The sequence below is a fragment of the Dreissena polymorpha genome, chromosome 1, assembly GCF_020536995.1.
Source record: "Dreissena polymorpha isolate Duluth1 chromosome 1, UMN_Dpol_1.0, whole genome shotgun sequence".
NCBI lineage: Eukaryota > Metazoa > Mollusca > Bivalvia > Myida > Dreissenidae > Dreissena > Dreissena polymorpha.
In genome coordinates, this window is record NC_068355.1 from 178,520,933 (window position 1) to 178,539,912 (window position 18,980).

General features: G+C 36.9%; 1 protein-coding gene across 2 annotated transcripts in view; it reads right to left on the reverse strand.

The window, feature by feature from the left end:
• Positions 1-18,980, reverse strand: part of LOC127863008 (rho GTPase-activating protein 15-like) — a 37,268-nt gene that overhangs the window by 11,679 nt on the left and 6,609 nt on the right. The window contains exons 3-7 of one of the 2 annotated variants that reach the window (XM_052402354.1): positions 13,831-13,926; positions 12,777-12,891; positions 9,892-9,996; positions 4,409-4,507; positions 198-275 (exon numbers count right to left, since the gene is read on the reverse strand). In XM_052402354.1, the coding sequence (XP_052258314.1) occupies positions 198-275; positions 4,409-4,507; positions 9,892-9,996; positions 12,777-12,891; positions 13,831-13,926 (493 nt within the window). The remainder of the gene's footprint in view (positions 1-197; positions 276-4,408; positions 4,508-9,891; positions 9,997-12,776; positions 12,892-13,830; positions 13,927-18,980) is intronic. The other variant, XM_052402358.1, reaches the window with a different exon arrangement.

The window sequence follows — 18,980 nt, forward strand, 5'->3', positions numbered from 1 at the left end:
CTCATGGTGTACATTTGTAGTAGATTATTTTTAAATTGCATACGGAATAACAAAAATACAGGCCAGGTGATCTGTTTTCTGGAAAAATTAGGTTAACCTTAACCTATGAAATATGGGGGACAAGTGTTACAATGAATGACAAAGTTTAAGTCCAGACAAGATGTTTAAAACCAAATTGTGGGGTGTTAAAAACCTACCCTGGTCCACAGTACACCTCAGTTTCTGAATCTGTGACATGCTGCCGGCAATTCTGTAAATACCCTCATGCTCCAGCCCTGAAAATGACGATTCCAATACAGATTTGGGAAAACTGGGCTAAATGCAGTTGGCTAAAGTGTCATCTGAGATTAATATGTGCAGTTTGCACTGGCAGGGACAACACTTTATGCTTTTTATGGAATTGTTTGTGCAGACTGCACACGCAAATCTGAGACAACACTTTATGCTTTTTATGGAATTGTTTGTGCAGACTGCACAGGAAAATCTGAGACAAAACTTTATGCTTTTTATGGAATTGTTTGTGCAGACTGCACACGCAAATCTGAGACAACACTTTATGCTTTTTATGGAATAGTTTGTGCAGACTGCACAGGCAAATCTGAGACGGCACTTTATGCTTTTTATGAAATTGTTTGTGCAGACTGCACAGGAAAATCTGAGACAACACTTTATGCTTTTTATGGAATTGTTTGTGCAGACTGCACAGGCAAATCTGAGACGGCACTTTATGCTTTTTATGAAATTGTTTGTGCAGACTGCACAGGAAAATCTGAGACAACACTTTATGCTTTTTATGGAATTGTTTGTGCAGACTGCACAGGCAAATCTGAGACAACACTTTATGCTTTTTATGGAATTGTTTGTGCAGACTGCACAGGCAAATCTGAGACAACACTTTATGCTTTTTATGGAATTGTTTGTGCAGACAGCACAGGCTAATCTGAGACAACACTTTATGCATTTTATGGAATTGTTTGTGCAGACTGCACAGGCAAATCTGAGACAACACTTTATGCTTTTTATGGAATTGTTTGTGCAGACAGCACACGCAAATCTGAGACAACACTTTATGCTTTTTATGGAATTGTTTGTGCAGACTGCACAGGCAAATCTGAGACAACACTTTATGCTTTTTATGGAATTGTTTGTGCAGACTGCACAGGCAAATCTGAGACAACACTTTATGCTTTTTATGGAATTGTTTGTGCAGACAGCACAGGCTAATCTGAGACAACACTTTATGCATTTTATGGAATTGTTTGTGCAGACTGCACAGGCAAATCTGAGACGGCACTTTATGCTTTTTATGGAATTGTTTGTGCAGACAGCACACGCAAATCTGAGACAACACTTTATGCTTTTTATGGAATTGTTTGTGCAGACTGCACAGGCAAATCTGAGACAACACTTTATGCTTTTTATGGAATTGTTTGTGCAGACTGCACAGGCAAATCTGAGACAACACTTTATGCTTTTTATGGAATTGTTTGTGCAGACAGCACAGGCTAATCTGAGACAACACTTTATGCATTTTATGGAATTGTTTGTGCAGACTGCACAGGCAAATCTGAGACGGCACTTTATGCTTTTTATGGAATTGTTTGTGCAGACAGCACAGGCTAATCTGAGACAACACTTTATGCATTTTATGGAATAGTTTGTGCAGACTGCACAGGCAAATCTGAGACGGCACTTTATGCACATGAATTAAGACCACTTTTCCAAGAATCAGGCTATCATATTTGCATATTTTTCTATTTTTGGGGCATTATGTGTTAGAAAATTGCTAAATTGCAGATCTTTTCCTGGCTAAAACCTTCTTCTGCCCAATTTTATTTAGAAACAAGAGGGCCAGGATGGCCCTAGTTCTCTCACCTGAGAGGAGTCGGTTCATTCAATCTTTACCAAATGTCAAACTTGACCTAGATATTGTCCAGACAAATATCCTGGTCAAGTTTCATCATTATTGAACCAAAACTCTAACATATGGAGTGTTTTTGTTTTTGTAAGATTTGACCTGGTGAACTATATTTTGAGTTGACCCCCTCCTTACCGAACATCAAACTTTGCTTACAAAAATAAATATTATGACCAAGATTTATAAAATCTGAAACAAAATTGTGACCTCTAGAGTGTTTACAAGGATTTTGTACAATATAATGAAAATTTGGACAATCTAAGGGCAATAATTATGGCATAAATTATGTGGTATATATAAAACCAATCTTTGTACCAAGTTTCATGATGATTGGGCAAAAAATGTGATTTCAAGAGTGTTCACAAGCTTTTTTTACTATATAAATATAAGAAAACTGCCCCCGGCAGCCATGTTTTTTAACTGACCGGAACCATTTTCGAACTCAACTCTCATATTAAGGAAACAAATGTTCTGACCAAATTTCATGAAAATTGGGCCAAAAATGTGACTTCTAGAGTGTTCACATGTTTTCACTATATACATATTGAGAAAAATGCCCCGCCCACTGGCGGCCATGTTTTTTTACCGATCTGGACCATTTTCGAACTCGTCCGTGAAATCAATAAAACCAATGTCTTGACCAACTTTCATGATGATTGGGCAAAAATTGTGACTTCTAGAGTGTTTACAAGGTTTCTCTATAGCCAAATAAGGAAAACTGCCCCGCCCACTGGTGGCCATGTTTTTCAACGGACCGGAACCACTTTTGAACTCGACCAACATATCATTAAGGCAAACATTTTGACAAAGTTACATGAAGATTGGACCAAAAATGTGACTTCTACAGTGTTAACAAGGTTTTTCTTTTTTTTGACCTAGTGACCTAGTTTTTGACCCAGCATGACCCAGTTTGGAACTTGATCGAGATATCATTGGGACAAATCTTCTGACCAAGTTTAATGAAGATCCGACATGAAATGTGGCCTCTAGAGTGTTTACAAACCAAATGTGGACGACGGACGGACGGACGGAAGACGGACAAAGACCGGTCACAAAAGCTCACCTGGCAAATTTTTACCATTTGCTAATTTGGTCTAATTCAGAGTAAACCCTCAATTGGCTAAAGTAATATGGAAACTTTCAGAAAATAAATTAACTAGCAATTTGTGTTAAGGACTGATTAAAAAGCACATTGTTTATGTGACTCATTATCATTAAACATCTCATGGGTGAAACCAGTTTTATTAAAAACCCTACATTTGAATTGAATAGGTATAAATTCTTCAAAGTTTTTGCTGAAGAATTTTCTAAATAAATCTGCTTGACAAGGACCAATAAGATTGCATACAAATTGTTAAACATTTTGAAGAAAACAATTGTTGTTTCACAGTCAATTTTTTGTTATATGAAATGAGGTTCACTCTAGGAAAATGAGGTTAAAAGCATGTGCATATAAAGTGTTGTCCCTGGTTAGCCTGTGCATCTACACTGGTTAGCCCGTGCATCTGCCTGGTTAGCCTGTGCATCTGCCTGGTTAGCCTGTGCATCTACACTGGTTAGCCTGTGCATCTGCCTGGTTAGCCTGCGCATCTGCCTGGTTAGCCTGTGCATCTGCCTGGTTAGCCTGTGCATCTGCCTGGTTAGCCTGTGCATCTGCCTGGTTAGCCTGTGCATCTGCCTGGTTAGCCTGTGCATCTGCCTGGTTAGCCTGTGCATCTGCCTGGTAATCCTGTGCATCTGCCTGGTTAGCCTGTGCATCTACACTGGTTAGCCTGTGCATCTGCCTGGTTAGCCTGTGCATCTGCCTGGTTAGCATGTGCATCTGCCTGGTTAGCCTGCACATCTGCCTGGTTAGCCTGCGCATCTGACTGGTTAGCCTGTGCATCTGCCTGGTTAGCCTGTGCATCTGCCTGGTTAGCCTGCGCATCTGCCTGGTTAGCCTGTGCATCTACACTGGTTAGCCTGTGCATCTGCCTGGTTAGCCTGGGCATCTGCCTAGTTAGCCTGTGCATCTGACTGGTTAGCCTGTGCATCTGCCTGGTTAGCCTGTGCATCTGCCTGGTTAGCCTGTGTATCTGCCTGGTTAGCCTGTGCATCTACACTGGTTAGCCTGCACATCTGCCTGGTTAGCCTGTGCATCTGACTGGTTAGCCTCTGCATCTGACTGGTAAGCCTGTGCATCTGCCTGGTTAGCCTGTGCATCTGCCTGGTTAGCCTGTGCATCTGCCTGGTTAGCCTGCGCATCTCCCCGTTAGCCTGCGCATCTGCACAGGTTAACCTGGGACAACTCTCACCATTTAAACTAGACTTTCACTAAAAAAAGACCTTATTTAAATGAAAAAAATACCATAAAAGCAGAAAGTGGCATCCCTGATTGATCAGCCTGTGAACATTCCATAGGCTAATCTGGGACAACACATGCATTAAGCTTGATTTACCCAGAGCGGGGCTAAAAATTATTCACGGCTAAATGCCACTAATTGATCTCACCTCGTTTCTCAATGGCCTCCACGCACTTCGTTACAAAAGTAGGCACTTTTGATTTCTCTTTGGCACAAATCTGTTTAATCTCACCTCCAAACATGTTTTCTGAAGCAAAGGGAGACAACAATGATAAACTCTTTCAATGCTGGAACCGAATTTTGAAGGCCTTTGCAAACAGTTTGGATCCAGATGAGACGCCACAAAACGTGGCGTCTCATCAGGATCCAAACTGTTTGCTATTCTGATAGTATTCTTTGAAAAAAATCGAAGAAAATGCTAATTTTAGAAATACAGCAGACGACATTTTAGCACAAGACAAATTTCCCAGCATGCAAAGGGTTAAGACCCACACATACAACCAGACATGACATCTATCTAACCCAAATGGCTTGTAGTCAATCTAAAGGCAAACAATAATTAATGGTAAAATATTTAAATTTTGTTCTTTACAATTTAGTGCTTTCTATTTTATGTAGCATATAAATTATTCTTGTTTTTTTTTGTAACATATGTAACATATGAATAATTCTTTATATCCCATTCATTTTCCAATTATATATTACAGATTTGAATCACTCTTTATCAATATAAACAAGGCTATTGTCAAGCAATATGGTCCCCTACCCGCTCCACCATTGTCAGAAAGTCCACCATTGTCAGAATATGTTTTTTGTTTTGTTGCCATAGCATCCAGAATTTTTGACGTAGGAACAAAATGAAATGACGTGCATAATCTCCATATTGCCATCTATCCATGTTTCAAGTTTCATGAAAAAATATTTAGAACTTTATAAGTTATCGCCGGATCCAGAAAAGTGTGACAGACTGACGGACCGACGGACACACAGAGCGAAAACCACAAGTCCCTACCGATGAAACCAGTAGGGGACAATAATGACATTTTACTAATTCATTCCATAGTGATATTGTTCCCATAGGGATTGATGTAGCTTTACTTCTACTCTTTTTAGTTCCCAGTTTTGTTTTGCTGTTTATCGTGACATTATTTTACAACATTATTTTACAATCTATTTTTATGTTATGAAGTATTTTTCTTTTGGTTATTAACAAAAACTAAATAAATTTATCAATAGAATACCGGGACTAGTGCTTTAACACAGAAAAATTGATATTTTTCAGCTTAATAACTAGGGTCCCCGAACTCTTGATTATTTTTAACCTTTTTTTAATAAGATTAGCTTAAGATCACTTTTTTCCAGTTTGCAATAAATGTGAAAAAGGTTAATTGAGTAAAATTGTTACATTTAAATGAAAGTTATATGTACAATGAAAAACATACAAACCATCAACTTTAAATTAGGCATGAAATAAAGGACTTAAACCAGTTCTAATGCTCAAAAGACAGAAACGGTTCAATATTTTCTGAACGCATAAAACACTCTTTGTTATAGCAAAATTGAAGTTCATAGCATAATAGATCCAGACAGCTGTCTCTTCCTTATACAAAAACTATTTCTAAATATTTGTATAATTTACATCATACATAAGTATCCATATTCCGGTTGCTTTGGGCCACAGGTGTCGGGTGCGTGGCCAACTTACTGAAACACTATCAATATGTCATAAAACATTTTTCATTTCTTTGACCAAAACAAAAAAATCTGATATAATTTTTCAGATAAATTTCATCAGAATTTTGTTTTCGGTCAGTGATGAAAAATGTTGTTTTATAACATATTGATAGTGTTTCAGTGAATTGGCCACGCGCCAAACACCTGTGCTTTGGGCTGGATACAATCATCTCAACATACATCACTAGACGTGCAAACTTGCACATGAAACAATGACAAAAGAGAAAGAACATACAAACACCATATAAATTGATTTTTAAGCGCTATTATGGGTTGAAATGTCTACTTTACAATGCATATATTAGTCTCCTATAATAACTTTAAAATTTAGCTCTCTTTGAAAGATTTCATTTGAAACAAGGGCTGTTTGTAAAACATGCATGCCCCCCATATGGGCTGTCCGTTGTAGTTGTAGCCATTGTGTGAATTCGTTTTTTGTCACTGTGACCTTGACCTTTGACCTAGTGACCTGAAAAATCTGCCAGTCACGATCAATGTACCTATAAAGTTTCATGATCCTAGGCATATGCGTTCTTGAGTTATCATCCAAAAACCAATTTTACTATTTCGGGTTACCGTGACCTTGACCTTTGACCTAGTGACCTCAAAATCAATAGGGGTCATCAGCGAGTCATGATCAATCTACCCATGAAGTTTTATGATCCAAGGCGTATGCATTCTTGAGTTATCATCCGCAAACCATTTTAATATTTCCGGTCACTGTGACCTTGACCTTTGACCTAGTGACCTCAAAATCAATAGGGGTCATCTGCGAGTCATGATCAATCTACCCATGAAGTTTCATAATCCTAGGCGTATGCGATCTTGAGTTACAGTACAGCCAAGGCGGAACAAACATATTTCGCGATCTGTGGCGGCAAGGCGAAACGAGTCGATGCCGCGTCAGCTGTTGAAGCCGCGTAAGTATGTGGCGGCAAGTCGAATTTCGCCGCGAAGCTTCGCATCTGTCCGCCGCGGCATGCCGAGGCAAGCCTCGATCCGCGACATGAAGCCGAGTATATGCGTACATGTATCATACAATAAACAATCTATTTTAAATGATTAGTTGTTAAATAAAATTAAAAGAACATTTATAATAATATGTCAAGACCTATTATTTAATGTGCGCAGATTCAAAATAAAATAGATAACATAGTTAATAAAAAAGCGTGCTGTTGTGTTTTTAGTGAGTGCATTCCTGTTTATAAACAAATTGTTGTAATCCTGAAAATTTAACAAAAATCGAAGTCATCAAAACAAAACACGATAATCAAGGGCATGTATTAATTCAATTTCAATAATAATTTTTATTTTATGCTTTCCTGTGGTTTATAGAGAAATATCAGTGAAATAAAACTGGTATTCCACTGTTTTAAACAGTGAAAAATAACAGTGAAAAATATCGATATTTGTCACTATTTTACTGTGAAATGACGTCATTTTTTCAACTAAATGACGTCATAAATCCAGCGAAAGTATCCAGTTTAAATCATTTACAATGTAAAAAACCGTGAAAAAAGCATAAATTAAAAAGAAAATTTGTTGGATTAGATGATATATCGATTTTATTTCACTCGAGATCATAGAAAATATATATTTTCACTCGTGGCTGCGCCACTCGTGAAAATATTGTTTTCTATGATCACTCGTGAAATAAAATCGATATTCCACCGAATCCAACAAATATCCTCTATATCTTTGTCATTTTTTGAATCGGCTTAAGTAGTTTAAGTTACTCTGTGTGCGTCTATTAACTGCACCGTTTCATTATTATTTTATATTGAAGTGATATTATGGGCATGTTTCACTGTTGAATTGAACTGAAAAGAATAAACAGGTCAAAAGAGTTAGTGAAAATGTGGTTACTGACAATTAGCTGCAACTCATCTTGCTATCGGCTGTTTATAAAATTAGATATTTTGTATGACTTGACATTCTTCTAAGCCGAAATGATCCGTAAAACAAACTAGTGTCTTTGTGTCGTTTGAACGAATCTGCACTAAAACTAAATTCACATCGTAAATCGAATACTTTCTGTCGTAAGTTGGGAAAAACGAAAGTACGGTTGATATACAAATGCATTACTTTCTCTTTCCTGGATATTGTTTTAGTATGTTGATGCTGCATTCACAAATATAAGTGTATCTTAAGTGAAAACAAAAACAATAAATAACGGTTGCGATAGACACCTATTAACTGTTAGATGACCATTAGAAAACTAAAGGATCAACAAACATATTTGTTTTTGGTTTTATTTTTACGACAACATGTATTATCATATTAGCATATTTAGTGTGCCTGGCAAGTAAGTAAGTTTCCTGCCCGTAAAGAATGTATTTCACACATTAACAAGGTTATATAATTATGTAAAAAATAGTTTGTTGAAATGTGGTTACTGACCAATTATCTGCAACACATCTTGCAGCTACCAGTTATTTATAAAAAAATTGTTATTATAGTCGATATTTTACATGACTCATCCAGTCCTCTAAGAAAAAGATCCGTAAAACAAAATAGTGTCTTTGTGCCGTATGAACGAATCTGCACTAAACCGAGATTTACATCGTAAATCAAATAATTTCTGTCGTCAGTTGTCAAAGTACGGTTGATATTCAAATGCATTATTTTCTTCTTTCGTGATATTGTTATTTTAGTATGTTGATGCTGCATTAACAAATATAAGTGTAAATAAGTGAAAACACAAACAATAAACAACGGTTGCGATAGGCACCTATAAACTGTACGATGCCCATGATATCAGTTCATAACATGAAACTAATAACTATGAAAGTGGCGTAAATCTAGGTTTCTATGCTACACAAATGAACATGTAGATGTATATCTATTCACTTGATCCGCCACGTACGTATGCGGCGGATTCACTCCGCGAAAGTACGCGAGGTTGATACAGACTCTGCGTCGTTGCGCGGAACGATGCCGAGTGCCGCGGCCATTCGCCGCGTGAACACACGATTCGGCCGCGGCGTACTAAGAATCTTGCCGTGGCGAAGCCGCGGATAATATTTGTTCCGCCTTGGCTGTACTGTATCATCCAGAAACCATTTTACTATTTCGGGTTAATGTGACCTTGACCTTTGACCTAGTGACCTCAAAAACAATAGGGGTCATCTGCGAGTCATGATCAATGTACCTATGAAGTTTCATGATCCTAGGCCCAAGCGTTCTTGAGTTATCATCTGACAACCACCTGGTGGACGGACCGACAGACCGACCGACAGACCGACCGACATGAGCAAAGCAATATACCCCCTCTTCTTCGAAGGGGGGCATAAAAAGGACTAAATTCAGAGAAACAAGAGATGTGTTTGTCAGAAACACAATGCCCCCTATTGCGCCGCTTTGAAATAAAATTTCAATATATCATTTGGCAGGTTTAGATATTATCTCTCATTTAAAGCTTATTACTTCCCTTGGATTGTATTTTTTGACTTTTGACCTTGAAGGATGACCTTGACCATTCACCACTCAATATGTGCAGCTCCATGAGATACACATGCATGCCAAATATAAAGTTGCTATCTTCAATATTGCAAAGTTATGGCCAATTTTAAAGTTTTTGGACGGACGGACGGACAGACAGTTTAAATGCTATATGCCACCCTACCGGGGGCATAAAAAGACAAAGTAAGTGGCAATTGTGTAAAAAAATGCCAGATATTTGCATGAAACCAAGTTTGAGCAAAATCTTATTTAGCCTTTTTAGCAAATCGTTCCATTAACGTATAAAACAAAGAAGCATATATACATAATTGCCATGCTTATTAAAACATAAATTCACCTTTCGCTATGAAATTCCCAATATTCCGTGTCCACCCGATTTTCCCCCAAAGGTGAAAAAAAGTGCAACAACAGACTATAAATAAATTTATTTTGTACCTTTATAGATGCCTTTATTTTCCAGTGTTTTCTTGTCACTTCTTTTCGAGATCCAACTCTCCAGGGATTTCTTTATTTTTCCTTTACGCTCCAACGTCCCAGAATCTGAAAAAGAAACAATGAACTTGCAGCTAGAAAAAGCATTTTTTTATAAAGCATCTTATTCAGCACAATTTATTTATTAAGAAATATTCATTTTAAACTACAGTGGAACCCCTCTAAACTGGACATCACCTTGACCAGGATAAAACAGGGAAGACATTTTTGTATGTGTAATATGTAAAACATGAGATTGCTTTGTTGCCATAGCAACCAGAATTCTTGATGTAGGAACAAAATGAAATGACATGCATAATCTCCATATTGCCAACTATCCATGTTTCAAGTTTCATTAAAAAAATATGAAGAACTTTTAAAGTTATCGCAGGATCCAGAAAAGTCTGACGGACAGACAGACAGACGGAGTGCAAACCATAAGTCCCCTCCGGTTTCACCGGTAGGGGACAAAAGTGAAATAAAATGGGACAGTAGCATTATGTCATCTTTGGAGAGTTTTACGGTTTAGAGAGAATCTGCTATAGAGGGTTTTCACTATTCAACAAAATAACCATACAACACATTTTTGTATTATTATTATTATCATCGTTATTATAATAATAATAATTATTATTATCATCATCATCATTATTATCATTATTACTAATATCATCATCATTATAATTTCTATAATCTTCATAATAATCACTTTTAGCAGTAGTGATACCAACAGTAATTGTGTAACAAAAGATGTTTGTAACACATGTATGCCCCCCCCCCCCCCCCCCCCCACTTAATCAAGCAATGTGAAATCATCAGGGGTCATTCCTTTGTCACGACCTCAGAGCATACTGTTTTATATGATACTGAGACTTTTCAAGGTCTTGTCAAAAGACGAATTTGAGGATAAAAGCCTCTGTGACTTTGACCTGATGACCTCAATTTAAATAGGCATCTATTTAAGTAAACACTTAATCAATTCTGCATGATCCTAGTTTAATGATTGTCATATTAGTGTGTGTAAACAAATTTCTTGTTACAAGCCTTTTTTTGACAATGACCTGTGACCTGGTGACCTCAAAATCTATACAATACAAGTTCATTGACCTTTGACCTGGTGACTTCATAAACAAAATGTCTGTTTTCTTTTCTTGCATGTAACCACTTAACCAACTCCTATGATAACATGTCAAGCGTTCTCAAAAAATAGTTTTGAAAGGTATTTACTGTTTTAAGACCCTGCAACCTTGACCTTGTGACTTAAAAATCTCTCTTACAAATTTTTATTATTTTAAGTTCAAGAATTCTTGAAATATCTTGCAGTAATAAATGTGCTAAGACAAGAACCTCTGAGCTTAACCTTCGACCTGATGATGTCAAAATCAATAGACATCTTATTTTCTTACCAAAAAAAAATCATACAATGACTGTTACAGGTTGAAGCGTTCCATACATATAGTACGGGAACAATTGTTAAAGAACCAACAGACCTACCAAAGCAAATGACAGTGAAATACCTATACTTCTTTGATGGCGGGCATTATAAATTTATCACATAAATTACTTTCATTGCATACAAATTAATATATTCTGAAAGCAAACTGAAAGAAATATGTAACATATACAATATTTTAACATCCCACAAATATCACCAAAGCTGAGCCCAAAGATTGTATTAGGCAATGATACATTTATTACAGACCAAAGAACAGAGCTGTTAGAGAACGCTTATGCTACTCTAGGTTAAAATAGCTCAGAAATTAATAAAAATTAAAAATCCAAGCCATTACATCTTGCTTTACATTTACGAACATTTTCATGAAGTTTATGCCATTCTAGGTTAAAAAAGCTAAAATGTTAATTTATAATTTAAAATCCAAGCCATTACATCTTGCTTTAAATTTAGGAACATTTCATGAAGTTTATGCAACTCTGGGTAAAAAAAGCTCAGATATTAATTTCAAATTTAAAATCCAAGCCATAGCATCTTGCTTTAAATTTACGAACATTTTCATGAAGTTTATGCCATTCTAGGTTAAAAAAGTGAAAATGTCAATTTTAAATCCAAGCCATTACATCTTGCTTTAAATAAGCACACATTTTTCGTAAAAATCTGATGGAATCGGTGCAAATGAAAGTGGTAACCGATCAATTTTTGTGTCATTTTCATTTCTTCCTTTTGCAAAAGATGTAAAGTTTCATTCCCTTTTTTTTCATGCACATATTATTTCGTTCATAATTAAGCAAATTCATGTTTAAAGCAGTGAACTTTTCTAACTAACAAGAGATATTTTTTGTCGGAAACACAATGCCCCCTACTGCACCGCTTTAAATTAAAAAATTTTTTTTTATTATATCCCTTTAAAAAATATTACCCAAGTGAAAATGATCTGTACCTGCCAAATGATATAAAATAGAAATTATCTCCCTTTAAAGATTTTTACTTCCCTTGGATTTTGTTTTGTGACCTTGAAGGATGACCTTGACCTTTCACCACTCAAAATGTGTAGCTCCATGAGATGCACATGCATGCCAAATATCAAGATGCTATCTTCAATATTGCAAAAAATATGGCCAATGTTGAAGTTTCCGGACAGACGGACTAACTGACAGGCGGTCAGACTGACGGACAGTTCAACTGCTTTATGCCACCCTAACAGGGGCATAAAAACAGCAATTTAATTAGCAGATTAATATCAACAATTAATAACTGCAATCTACACTTCTCAAACCTAAAATTAATTATTGTGTAAGCGTATTAGAGAGAAGGAGTAAAAGCCAAAGGTTTACATCGAAACTTGAGTAAAGCCAAAGGTATACATTAATACATTGACTACATTAATGTATACCGCGTCTACTTAGATTGATGAACGAACGCGATTTGGGGAAGGACCGGGGTTTATCCCCTGCGGTTTCATGGTCCTGACCTGAGATGGGTGTATCCGGGCTGTCTGGTGTACCTCCCTGAAAAAATAAGGGAGATAAGTAGATAGAAAATATACCTCCCTAAAAAAACAAGGGAGATAAAGATATAGAAAATATACCTCCCTAAAATAAAACAAGATAGATAATTACATGTATATAGCAAATACAGATTGTGATTAAAAACTGATTTTTGCAATGTGAGAAATAGGACACTGGCAACATTTAGCCAGAGGCTAAAAATTGTTAAAATTGAGCCCTCATTCATGTGGTCAATGTCATGTCAATATATAATTTTGTGGTTACTATGTATTTACCTCATCCGCATAACATTCAAACTAAAACATGCTTTTGTTTATGTAAATTTATCATTCTTGAAATGTGAATGTTTTGTGTTTACTTCAAACGTATGCTGTAAATGAACATGAGCCCTGCTCAGTGAAAAGGGGATTTAATGCATGTGCCTTATGTGTCCTCCATGATTAGCCTGTGCAGTTTGCACAGGCTAATCAGGGACGACACTTTTCACATACATAATATTTGGTTATTTAAAGAAAGTCTCTTCTTAGCAAAAATCCATATTAGGCGGAAAGTGTTGTCACTGATTCGCCTGTGCAGACTGCACAGGCTAATCTGGGATGTAACTTTATGCATATCCATTAAACCCAGTCTTCACAGAGCGCGGCCATATGTATGTTAATGACAATGAGATTTATATGCTTAGGTCAAAAATAAACTGTTCTGTTCTGTGCTAAACTCTTTCAGTGCTGGAACCGAACTTTGAAGGCCTTTGCAAATAGTTTGGATCCAGATGAGACGCCACAGAACGTGGCGTCTCATCAGGATCCAAACTGTTTGCTATTCTGATAGTATTCTTTGAAAAAAATGCTAAGGAAATGCTAATTTAACAAATTCAGCAGACAACATTTGAGCAGATGACAAATTTCCAGCATGCAAAGGGTTAACACTATTGATAATTACCAGTTCTCCTATTCGGGTGTGTATCTTGATAAACCATTCCTGCATCGAGGTCTCACTGTCGGCCTGCAGTAACAAATGTCCGTCCGGATTTGAGAGCTGAAAAACAGTACACTACAGCAATTACACAACGTCTGGGTTTACTAGAGCAATAACACAATATCTATTGGCTTACCGTGACAAGTGTCACTCAGGATTTGAGTGTGATTTTTTTGACCATTTTGGAAATAGTTCCGTGTCCCTTTGGATTGGGAAAATTTGCTCTGTTTTGACTAAAATTGGGAAATTAATGTTGTTTTGCTAAAAAATGCTTCAAAATTGAGAATACAGGTGTTTTCAGTATTGTATTTACTAAAGTTGAACTTATATGGATGGGATATTAACAAAGTATTGAGATCTAAAAAAAGATTGGGAATATTAAGCTTCCATTTGGGGAAAAAATATACTTTTTTCCATTGGGAATAGGGATTACCGTACCCGATTTTGAATGAAAACAAGAGGGCCTGAAAGGCCCAATGTCACTCACCTGAGATTCAAAGGAACTGACCTGTTCTGTGCAGTCCAAGATGTCATAAGAACAAAATGTTCTTACCAACTTTCATGACTAGTGAACACCCTGGCCGGCACATTTTTCAACAGAACAAGGTTTTACTATAGCCATATAAGGAAAAATGCCCCGCCCCCTGGCAGCCATGTTTTTCAACCAACCGCATCATTTTTGAACTCGTTCAAGATATTATTAGGATGAATCTTCTGACCTAAATTCATGAAGATTGGACAATAAATGTGGCCTCTAGAGTGTTAACAAGATTTTACTAAAGCCATATAAGAAAAAATGTCCCGCCCCTTGGCAGCAATGTTTTTCAAGCAAACATAACCATTTTTGAACTCATCAAAGATATCATTGAAGCCAATCTTCTGACCAAATTTCATGAAGATTGGACATTAAATGTGGCCTCAAGAGTGTTAACAAGGTTTTACTAAAGATATATATAGACATTTAGGGAAAAATGCCCTGCCCCCTGGTGGCCATGTTTTTAAAGCAACCAAAACTATTTTCGAACACATCCAAGATATCATTGGGACAAATCTTCTGACCAAGTTTCATGAAGATCCGAAAATAAATGTGGCCTCTAGAGTGTTAACAAGGTTTTACTATAGCCATATAAGGAAAAATGCCCCGCCCCCTGGCCGGCATGCTTTTCAACCAACCAGCATCATTTTTAAACTCTACCAAGATGTTATTTGGATGAATCTTCTGACCAAGTTTCATGAAGATAGGACAATAAATGTGGCCTCTGGAGTGTTAACAAGATTTTACTATAGCCATATATAGCCATATAAGAATATGTCCCGCCCCTTGACAGCCATGTTTTTCAATCAAACGTAACCATTTTCGAACTCATCCAAGATATCATTTAGACCAATCTTCTGACCAAATTTCATAAACATTGGGCAATAAATGTGGCCTCTAGAGTGTTAACAAGTTTTTAACAAGGGAGTTAACTACTGGTATTAGAAAGTATGTACAGGTTATCTTTCTTTAACAGACTGTTCACATGTTCTCACTATATACATATAGAGAAAACTGCCCCACCCCTGGCGGCCATGTTTTTCCACCCATCATGACCATTTTTAAACTCATCCGAGATATCTATAAAATCTATCTTTAGACAAAATTTCATGATGATTAGGCCAAAAATGTGACTTCTAGAGTGTTCACAAGCTTTTTTTACTATATAAATATATGGAAAATGACCCCCCCCCCCCCCCCCCCCCTGCAGCCATGTTTTTTTACCAAACCGAAACTTTTTTGAACTCAACCGTCATATCCAGAAGACAAATGTTCTGACCAAATTTCATGAAGATTGGACCAAAAATGTGACTTCTAGAGTGTTCACATGTTTTCACTATATGCATATAGAGAAAACTGCCCCACCCCCTGGCGGCCATCTTTTTTCACCGATCTGTACCATTTTCGAACTCGTCCAAGATATCAATGAAACCAATGTTTTGACCAAGTTTCATGATGATTGGGCTAAAATTGTGACTTCTAGAGTGTTCACAAGGTTTCTATATAGCCATATAAGGAAAATTGCCCTGTCCCCCAGGCGGCCATATTTTTCAATGGACCAGAACCATTTTTCAACTCAACCAACATATCATTAAGACAAACATTTTGACACAGTTACATGAAAATTGGGCATCAAATGTGACTTCTACAGTGTTCAGAAGGTTTTTCTTTTTTTTTAACCTAGTGACCTAGTTTTTGACCCAGGATGACCCAGTTTCAAACTCAGTCAAGGTATCAATGGCACAAATGTTCTGACCAAGTTTCACGAAGATCGGACAATAAATGTGGCCTCTGGAGTGTTCACAAGACAAATGTTGACATCGCACGCAGCACAACACACGACAGACGACAGACAAAAGGCGATCACAAAAGCTCACAATGAGCACAGCTCAGGTGAGCTAAAAACACACTGGTAATGCACTAAGGAAACAGAATACAGATCCAGTAACTTGCAAAAAAATTATCCAATATAGAACAGACAATATTTTCTGCCCCAAAATGAAGGCACAGGGCTTAGTATCCCCAAATATAGAAAACTGATGATTTTTTTTTTCCTAAAAAGACGGGCAAAGCGCATATTTCCCTTGAGGTAATCATAAATACTGACATATTCATTTCGTAAGACATGAATTTAACCTGATATGTAAATTTGCCAAGTTCGCGGTAACCAGCTTAAAGAAACAAAATGCAGTGCCCAAAGTTGAATGAAAATCTGTTCTTCTATAGCAATATTAGTTGACCATAATCTACTGCGTATAACCCACAGGGATGAATGAGGCACCTTGACTTGTAACTCACAATTATGATGAATAATGCACATAGATGTATAACGCACACCTATGCATAACACAATAATGATTAATAAACAGAATTGAGAAAAATGATACCAACCCCATTTCACTTGTCTATGATGGTGATGGAAAGAAAATGTTCAGAAAACAAGAATATACTTGACCATTGCCAACAACTATCAACAACAGGGCCTGAAAGGCCCAAAGTCGCCCACCTGAGATACAAAGGAACTGACCTGCAGCCCAAGATATCATTAGAACAAATGATCTGACCAAGTTTCATGATGATTGGAAAATAAATGTGGCCTCTATAGTGCTAACAAGGTTTTGCTATCGCCATTAAAGGATAAATTCCCCGCCCCCTTGTGGCGATGTTTTTTGTAACCATTTTCGAACTCGTCCTAGATATCATTGAAACAAATATTCTGACCAAGTTTTATAAAGATTGAACAATAAATGTGACTTAAAAAGTGTTTACAAGTTTTTGCTAAAGCCAAATAAGTAAATTTACCCCATCCCATGGTGGCCATGTTATTCAGCCAACTGGAATAATTTTCAAACTATTCCAAGATATCAGTGGGACAAATATCTTCTGACCACGTTTCATGAACATCGGACAATGAAAGTGGACCTAAGAGTGTTTACAAGGTTTTAATGGAACAAGAAATGTGTTTGTCAGAAATACTATGTCCAGTTCTGTGCTGCTTTGATTTTGTTTTTTATTACTTTTGACCTTGAAGGATGACCTTGACCTTTCACCACTCAAAATGTGCAGCTCCATGAGATATACATGCATGCCAAATATGAAGTTGCTATCTTCAATATTGCAAAAGTTATGGCAAAATGTAAAAGTTTGGGCAAACAAACAAACACACAAACCAACCAACCAACCAACAGACAGGGCAAAAACAATATGTCCCCCACTATAGTGGTGGGGGACAAAAAATGCCCGTCGGCCACATTTTTCTGCAGACCAGAACCATTTTAAAACTCATCCAAGATATTATTAGAACAAATGTTCTGATCAAGTTTATGAAAATTGGACTATTAATCTTACTTTTAAAGTGTTAACAAATTTTTTCTATTGCCATATTAGGAAAAATACCCCGCCCCCAGGAAGCCATGTTTTTCTGGAACCAGTACTAGTCCAAGATATAATTGGGCAAAAATCTTCTGACCAAGTTTCATGAAGATTAGACAATAAATGTGGCCTCTAGAGTCTAAACAAGGTTTTACAATAGCCATATTAGGAAAAATACCCCACCCCCTGGTGGCCATGGTTTTCAACCAAGCAGAACCATTTTTAACCTCATCCAAGATATCATAAGGATACATTCTCTGACCAAGTTCCATGAAGATTGGACAATAAATGTGGCCTCTAGATTGTTAACAGTTTTACTATGGCCATATAATGAAAATGCTCTGCCCCCTGGCGGCCATGCTTTTCAACCAACTGGAACCATTTTCAAACTCGTCCAAGATATCATTGGAGCAAATCTTCTCAGCAAGTTTCATGAATATCGGACAATAAATGTGGCCTGTAACAAGGCAAATGTTGACACCGCACAATGCACGAGGGACAAAAGGCAATCACAAAAGCTCACCATCAGCAAATTGTGCTCAGGTGAGCTAAAACCAAAAAAAAGTTTGAAGATATGTTGGAACCTTGAGACTTCAAATGGCTTGTGAAAATCGCTACAATCAAAATTGTTTCTTTTTTAAATCAAATTTGGGTCCAAAATTTGACTCCATTCCCAATCTCAAAAAGACTATATGTGTCCCAAATTATTGACTTAAGTTTTCAATTGAAGGCTTCCAAATTTATTTTCTTTTTAAATTAAACAAGGGCTGTTTTTAAAACATGCATGCCCCCCATATGGGCTTCAGTTGTAGTGGCAGCCATTGTGTGAATACGTTTTTTGTCACTGTGACCTTGACCTTTGACCTAGTGACCTGAAAATCAATAGGGGTCATCTGCAAGTCATGATAAATGTACCTATGAAGTTTCATGATCCAAGGCCTAAGTATTCTTGAGTAATCACCCGGAAACCATTTTACTGTTTCAAGTCACTGTGACCTTGACCTTTGACCTAGTGACCTGAAAATCAATAGGGGTCATCTGCCAGTCATGATCATTGTTCCTATGAAGTTTCATGATCCAAGGCAGGTTTTTTTTTTGGCCCGATTTTATAGCCGAAATTCGGCAATATTCCCAAACATAAAAAGTATACTTTTTTCTTTACCAAATTTTCAATTTTCTAAGTATAAAAAGGACACATAATTCTGTC